Source organism: Bidens hawaiensis, unplaced genomic scaffold (genome assembly GCF_021521415.1).
Source record: "Bidens hawaiensis isolate Kalapana, Puna unplaced genomic scaffold, B.hawaiensis_p1.1 tig00005935_1, whole genome shotgun sequence".
Classification (NCBI taxonomy): Eukaryota; Viridiplantae; Streptophyta; class Magnoliopsida; order Asterales; family Asteraceae; genus Bidens; species Bidens hawaiensis.
This window is the reverse complement of record NW_027491390.1, coordinates 1,181,541-1,189,997: the sequence shown is the minus strand read 5'-3', so window position 1 is coordinate 1,189,997 and position 8,457 is coordinate 1,181,541. Positions and strand designations below refer to the sequence as shown.

Below are 8,457 nucleotides of genomic sequence, written 5' to 3'. Positions count from 1 at the left end.
TACCTTTTTAATAATAAGTACACGTCTTAGAGTTCATCTAATTTATCCATTATTCAATTTATGAACTCGAATTCGCTTCTCTTTAGGATGATGAGCAAAATTGGTACCAGTACCGAAATCGGTATCGATTTGGTACTGAATCGGTACCAAAGTTTTACGTTTCGGGATCGGTACGGTACGATACGGTACCGGTATTTTCTGATTTTTTACCTTCGGTATCGGTATAATCTTGGTACCGTCCCGATACCGGTACTGAACTGAATATTTCGGTACCTGTACCGATACCAAGAATTAACAAATTTTGAAATCAAGATGACCGGTACCAGTACGGTACCGTGCTCGTCCCTACTTCTCTTTAGTCTTTACCAGTAATAAGCACCTTATATTAATAGATAAAAAAAACCATTCAGATATCCTTTATGTGCATAGAAAGTCTTAAAATAATAATAAAGACTTGCAAAAAAACCATTTAAGGTTACTAATAAAAACTATTATAATCCAAAATCAAAATCTTTATCTTTACTATTATATAATTCGTAATCACATGACTAATCATTAAATCCCAATAATCATCCTTATCTACAAATTTACCATTCTACCCTTAAACCAAAAGTCCAAAACTTAACATTAACACAACTACTTGAACCGGACCGGCTCTTCGGTAATCGTATCCAAAACCGGTTTCTTCGACCGGCACACCATAATCCGGTGAGCAAACTCCGGCTCATCCACCACCAGCCTCGGCTCACTCTCCACCGTCTCCGGCGATATCCTCCCGGTGATCCTCTTCGGCGCACTGTTCGCCGACAGCCACACAACCGCCATATCACCCGGTGTCACCATCGAATTGACTCGTCTCACCGGAAACATAATATAAACGTTTCCGGACTCCAAATATTGGTCCGCGGAAGGAGGGAGGATTTTGTGTTACTTGATTGACTTGTCATGGAAGAAGGATGTTGACATAAAACTATTTTTATATAGATATTTTTTTATAATTAGTTTTTCATAATTTTTAAATGAAAAATAGTCTCATTTGATCAACACTTTCTGATAATAATACATGTTCTTTAAATATATCTAAAATGGTCTAAATATTAAGTTGGATTCAATAAAACAAGAACGGGTTAGTATGACACTATAGCTTATCACACGTATTCAAATTTTCCGGTGGATCTAACTTTTTATTAAGTCATTCGGCGGATTCGTGTTCTGGGCGACGCAATAATAAACAGTCGGATCCGATGATTCAATGCATGCCTCCGTCGGATCCGACTATTTAATTTTTACGTTGAATCTTATATTTTCAATTCGGAGGTATTTGATTTTGAGTTATATAGTGAAATTGAACACTATATTTGTGTTCTCCTTAAAAAAGTAAGCGAATTTTACTATGGATTTGCTTCATTTTGTGGAGAAATAAGAAAGATAGAGATGAAGGTTGTTTATGGAGGTTTAGGGGATGAGATATAGAAGATGAAGAATTCTGTCGGATCCGACGGTTCTTTAAGAAATTCCGTCAGATCCATTAATACGTTGACACGTGACGCGATTTTATAGATCCACGAATTCCGGCAGATCAATTATTGTTTCCGTCGTATCCAATGGGATTATAGGCCATTTTGGGGAATTTTGTAGAAAATGGGCAATTTCTAAAATTTTTTTGTTCAAACTAGGCTATTTTTGGGGTTTTAGCCCTTTTTTAATAATTTTTGTGTTATCAAAATAACTTGGGTAACACGAGAGTTACTATGATACGTGTTAGGATGTTTGGAGTATGCGATTGTTCAATATTATCATAGTCTCGATATCATGAGAAGGTTTCAAGGGACATCGACGCTTGTCTGGTCCATGGCAGCGGTTTGGTATGGTCAATGGGTTAGCATCTTGTGGAGTCAAAGGGACAATCCATTGATTGGGGGCTGATCAAGGACGACGAAAAGCTCACCGAATCAACGTGGATGATGGAAGGTTGTTTGGAAATTGAACTAAGTTGCAATTGAGCTAAATTCATCACTGAAACTTTAGTTTATTGGTACCAATGAGTCAAGTAGCAAATTAGATGCGATAGCACTATGTACTTGTTTCATGAACAACGCATTTATGAAACATTGTGACTTTTTTTAAAATGAAAGGTTGTAACGTTTATAATATGTGACTAAAAGAGAACACAAAATAATCATTAATTAACTTATTTTTATAAAAAAAATATAATGCATGAACTGATAGCATTCCATGTTATGTGAATACTATAACTCTCTGCTCTGCTATGATCATTTATCAACATGCATGAACATCAAACAAACCTTGTTATATTATTACTTTGTGCACATGCATCTTAGCAACGAAATTTATCATTATTCAACATGCAATCAGTTTTTATTGTTATACAAAAGAAACAACTATTATAATTTACTAACATACAATGAATTTATTTAATAGCCATTACAATTTACTTCGGATTTCTAATGTAGAAGCATGTATGGAAAATTGGAAATAACTCATTACACATTAGAGATACTTAAACACCATAATTAGCTCCAGTTTATTCGAAATGTTAATCAACTGTGATTACCACTTGTCAAAGGCTTAACATTCAAGACCAAGCTCTGGATGATTGGGTTTCTATTTATAGTCCTTCGAGGACTAACGATAGTCTCTACTTTAGTTACTATACACATTCTATTTTCGTGTTGGAGGCGTTCTACTTTCATTAATAGTTGTATTCTCCTTGGCTCTAGTTCTGGAAATACCATTTATCGGAACTCTAAGTTGTGAGTCCTTCGGAGTTGGTTATATGCCTTCTTGTCAACGGTCATTTGGAACGAGTTTGGATCCAATTGTTGTGTTTGGAATACGTCCGGTTTGTTGTTATGCATTCTAAAATCTAACTTTACAAGCTTGGAATCCGGGATACGAATTATGATGTCGTGTTTTTGTGATGTTGGTCCGGGGTTGTGGGTCCGGACCCAACATCAGTCATTAGACTATCTATAGTCATGCCAAATTGTGGCATTCTGGCTCCAAAAGGCCGAGGGGTACACCGGCGCCACCCCCCACCCCCGGCTTTTTTCCTTTGGCGCTTTCGAATGCACGAATTTTGAGGGTTTTGTGAGAGAGAGAGATATAAAGAGAAGAGGAGGAGAGAGAGAGACGTTTTGGATTCTTTTTCCTACTTTTAACTCTCATGGTTTTAGTTTGCAAGTAAATGTTACCAAAGTACTTTAAAATGTCAAACTTATTAAATGACTTAGGAGAAGCAACGTGGCCGCTTTTCCAGCGGACCAATCATAATTCGTATTTTGAATAGTATAATTTGTATTTCTTCTTTCCATGAAATTTAATACAACTTGCTCAACTAAAATGATTCATATCATTTAGAATTCATTAAATATATTCAAAATTTAATTCGTATTTTGATTCTCATGCAGAATTAGTGGTCAAGAATCAACCTCCGTATCATCTACTTTACACGCGACCAGCGTTCATGAAGAAAATAAAAACTTCAAAAGAAAAAAATACATATTACATATACCATGTCCCTAACATAATTACTAATTATTATTACTATTGTTATTATTATTATTATTATTTGTTATTATTATTATTATTTCATACACATGTTTAAAAAATGAAAAATGGTTTTTTTGATGATAAATTGATGATGGCATGTGTGAAAGTATGGTGATGTAATATAATAAATAACAATAACTAAAAAAAACTTTTAACTTTTATATAATTTACTATAAAACGATTACAATAAAGTGGCAGACAAACGGGCAACAAGCTGCACCGCAACCATAATAAAGAGAATAAACATAATGCTAATTTAATTGCATGAATTTGATAAGTATTATTATATTTTGTTAACACGAGACCGTGTTTTATGTGGTTGAAATGAGTGATTGTTCATGAACTGGATTTCCTCACGTGGTTTCCGTCACGGTATTCGTTTTTGGTTTATTGCATTATTATTATTATTATTATTATTATTATTATTATAGAAAGTAAAGCTACATGTGATGACTTTTGGGTTAGTTGTATTATTGGATTTTATAATTTTTAATGCACGTCTTTAGAAGAAAAAGGTACCCAAACCCGCGTGACCTTGGTACCGACTTTTAAGTTTTCAACACTTCCGGAATGCTTCGTCAACAGAATCTACGAAACATAAATATCGTTAGCCTCGTCACTTGAAGGAAAGACATGATCAGCCTTCAGTCTGAGAACAAGTATATGCATAATTACAAGAAAACAAGTATGTGAGATAGAGAGTATCGAGAGAGTGAACGACGGATTTGCATGATATTACTTGTTGGGTGTAGATATTTTATCCTCAGGATTGACTATGATTCAAGGATTCCGAGCTATCCTGCCAACGCTAATATTCCGATGATGATATTTGACTAATTCAATTGTCCTATATTATTTTTATTTGTTTAGCAGATAAGACCTCGTGATTAATGTGACTATAAGAACGTGGGATTGCAACGGATATTATTTGAACTTCGTCAACTCGAACATGGGCAAGCAACGGATCATGGAAGAATTAGTCTAGGGTTTTCGGATTATTCGGAATTTCAGTTGTACTACTTTGTCTATTTAAACGAGCTGATGAAATCATTTAGAACACACCCTACACTGCTTTAGCTACTAGCATTCATTGTAACACTTAGCATACGATTCACTATCAGCTTCACCACTTGTAACCACCTTTTTGTTATTAATAAAATTGACGGTGATAGTTTTCACCGTCCGAGGGTTTTTTGTGCCGGAGATTCTCGCAATCAAGGGCTTTTTCCCTCGTAATCAAATCATCGTGTTCACTTTGTTTCAATCAATCACTCTACCTCACGTACTAATTTGATCAAAAGTTACTTTGTTAATTTTTAACCGAAACATTACTAGTATACATGCTAGACGCTGCCAAATAGGGATGGTCCCCCACTAGGTCATAACCGTGTTTTTCTTCTAAAGTGATTAGTGGTCACTTGAGCATGCACTTTAAGCCATCGATCTGTCACATAAAAAGTGATCATGATGGATCCAACATAGTCCGAATCACTTTTATTAGGAATCATCAAGTTATAAACTTATATACGATCATATCTTTGTTGTTCTAGTATCATACATGTTCAAGTTAATATGTACTGGTAGTGATATGTCGGATTTCATTAACGTTACTTACGCGATTGTAAAATATTGTCTCATGCTTGATCCTAAAAGACACACGTCGGGTTCATGGATTTTTCTACGAGTACTGGTTATAACCGTTTATGATCTTAGTACTTGAAGGAAGTAGCGGAACCAAAGAATATATTTAGATTTTTTTTTGAACGGCCAATTTCAGTAACAGTCCACCCCACTTGAGCCAGGACTATGTTGTCTTAACCGGGTCCACGCTTGGGCATGAGTGTTGTTTCCTGGTCCACCTAACCACCAATTCACCGGATAAACCCGACCCCCACGCTCACAGCGGAGAGCCGGTAAAACTGGTCGAGATCAAAAATCGAACCTGGGATCTCCAGGTCTTCTATCATATCCCTGGCCATCTGAGCTAGCCCATATGGTTAAGAATATATTTAGATATGTCATAATATTAACTTTTTGTCTAGTATATGTTAATTATAACTCTAATTTAATGATCCGGGTCAACAATTTCCTTTTTTACCAAAGTGAATCGGGTCGTAGAAACAACTCACTAGTCACTACTCAGTTTTGAAGCCCAAAGCTATTTGGGGCTTTGGGCCTTTTAAGTGGTCATATACTCATATATATTATTTTATTTGATTTGTAAGTCTGTCGATGTTTTTTGGTCTTTCTTATATTTTTTTTTATGATAATTGTGATCTTGATTAGATTATATATGAGATAAAAATGCATGATTTGGTCTCACATATGTTTTTTTCTAATTTTTTTATAATTTGTTTTTATTAGTGGATTTCTTTATTTGTTTTTTATATTTTTATTTGTTTTTTTATATTTTTAAAATTTTTTTATTTGGTTTATTATTTAATATGATTTACTGTTGGGTTTAAATACGACATCGTAGCGAACCTAACCGACACCGATAAATGACTGTTGCTGAAATTATATATAAGATAAAAAAAACACGTATAGCACTAAACGGTTCAATTTGTGAACCCGGAGATCAAATCGAGCATGACCCATTTAGCTACGTGTGCTTTCGTGTATTAGTATAAATTCACACCCCCAAAATTATGTCCTATCAATTCTCCTAATTTATTACACGTACGAACTACGCAGTATAATTAAATGTTTATACACGTTGGTTTTTCTATAATTTTTTTTTAACGGCCAACGAATCATGTGCTGGTTTTTCTAAATATATATCAATAATGAACTCGTTGGTTTTTCTAAAAACTTTTACTAGATACATATAAACCATTAACTAGTTTTAAATGCACAGAAGAGCATTCAATTCACCATTGACAGTTGTAGTGTGATGTTTGGTAGAAATATTTTGCAGTTCAAATACTAACTCTTCAATGTACTTTGTGAAGAAGGTGAATGATGATCGATCTGACGAGTGAATAATTTGTGCAGGAACTGAAAGAATGGAAAGCAAAATGTCTGATCATACTTTTATCTTTTCGGATAAAAGTATAATGGTTGTCGATGATCGGTATCCAGGTAAAAGTTCGCTAATTTGTGGTGAACATATGTTTTGTGACACATTTATTTTTTTTAGAACGGTTAACTCATACATTCACTAATCATACTAGCTCCTAAATTAAATCTACACAATATCTCGATGCCATTAAACTACAAGCCCTTCGGTATTAATTAGTTAGATGGTATATGTACGGTTGCTTATAAATATATATGTTTGTGAATGTTAGTACTATAGTTGGCACGAACTAAATACTAAAAGTAAATGTAGCATGGATTATTTGTCGCCACATGTGTCCCGTCCCGACAAGGCGACAATATCTATATCTAAGGGTGGACGGAGCGCCCAGAGGATGGGGTGCGGTACCTTAGTTACTACATATATTGTTTATATGAACATTGTTAACCATATGACTTGCTACATGAGTTACACAAATATTAATCAATATTGTTGTCATTTAAATTATAGATTCATCACCCAAATCTGAATGTTTTACTACTGAGGAAAATCTATCACTAAAGGTATTAATGTTTAACTAGATGTTTTATACATAACAAAATATAAGTAGAAAACTGCGATAACTATATAATCACACCACTTCCTACACGTGCATTTAGTCACAGGAAATTGAAGCACATCTAGATGGAAGATGTATATATCTGGTTGGAATGATGGGCTCCGGAAAAACAACAATTGGCCAAATTTTATCTCAACTACTGCTTGGTTACTCTTTCGTCGACAGGTTTGTTGGATACTTGGATTAACCCGCATGCAAATTTTTATCATTTTGAAAAATAAAAGATATAATGCTTTGATTATTATTGGAAAACAACGTGACAACTTTGACACGTTCCTCTTTTAGCTAATTAAACTTTTGTCACGTTTGGATTGAACTCGTGTTGCGCAGTGACAAATTAGTAGAGGAGGCTGCTGGTGGGACTACAGTGGCTGATATGTTCAAACTGCATGGTGAAAGCTTCTTCAGAGATAACGAGGTTAGTAACTTAGTTATATTATCTAGTATCATTGTTGTTATATTGTTGTTATATTAATGTTATAACATATGTTAATATAATGCATATGCTTTTTTCTTGGAAGACTGGGGTGTTGAGGAAGCTGTCACCAATGTGTCGACTTGTTATATCGACGGGTGGGGGCACTGTTCTTGAGCCTATCAATTGGTACAAATATTAAATTTGATTGGGCGCGCAAATGGTATGTCTTTAATCCGTCATGGGCATTTCATGATTATGATCATATTATGATCAGGAAATACATGCACAAGGGTATAATTGTCTTTATAGATGTACCGTTGGAAGTATTGGCTCGAAGAATTACTGATGTAGGAACTTCATCTCGCCCACTTCTGCATCATGAATCGGGTGATACTTATGTAAAGGTGAAAACAAACTCGATCAAACTTGATTTAATATGTATGATCATGTTACATAACCACGTTATATAATTTATTTGGTTCATGTATATCTATAGTTTAAATTGCTTGTGTATTTAACAACACCTTCATATGTCATATGTAGAGTTTAAGGCAATTATCTGTGCTATGGAAGGAAAGGAGTGAAGCCTACAACAATGCCCATGTGAAAGTTTCTTTATTAAGTATGTATGCAAAGATTTAACTTTATACTTTTATGTTTTATTTTTATATATTACCGCATTCCCTCTGCTTGTTATTTGGGAATTTAACAGATATCGCAGCTAAGTTAGGGCATGGAGATGCATATCGTATTACTCCTACTCAAATTGCTATAGAGGTTGTCCCCTCTCACACATACGAGTATTTAACTATCTTGTCTCGTGTCTAA

At 34.6% G+C, this 8,457-nt stretch overlaps 1 protein-coding gene across 1 annotated transcript; it reads left to right on the top strand.

The window, feature by feature from the left end:
- Positions 1 to 6,905: 6,905 nt before the first annotated feature.
- Positions 6,906 to 8,457, top strand: LOC143631057 (shikimate kinase, chloroplastic-like). Its single transcript, XM_077099916.1, has 8 exons — positions 6,906 to 6,996; positions 7,103 to 7,155; positions 7,252 to 7,376; positions 7,542 to 7,629; positions 7,733 to 7,815; positions 7,904 to 8,033; positions 8,173 to 8,251; positions 8,342 to 8,457. The coding sequence occupies exons 1-8, from the start codon at positions 6,906 to 6,908 to the stop codon at positions 8,455 to 8,457; spliced, it is 765 nt and encodes a 254-aa protein (XP_076956031.1).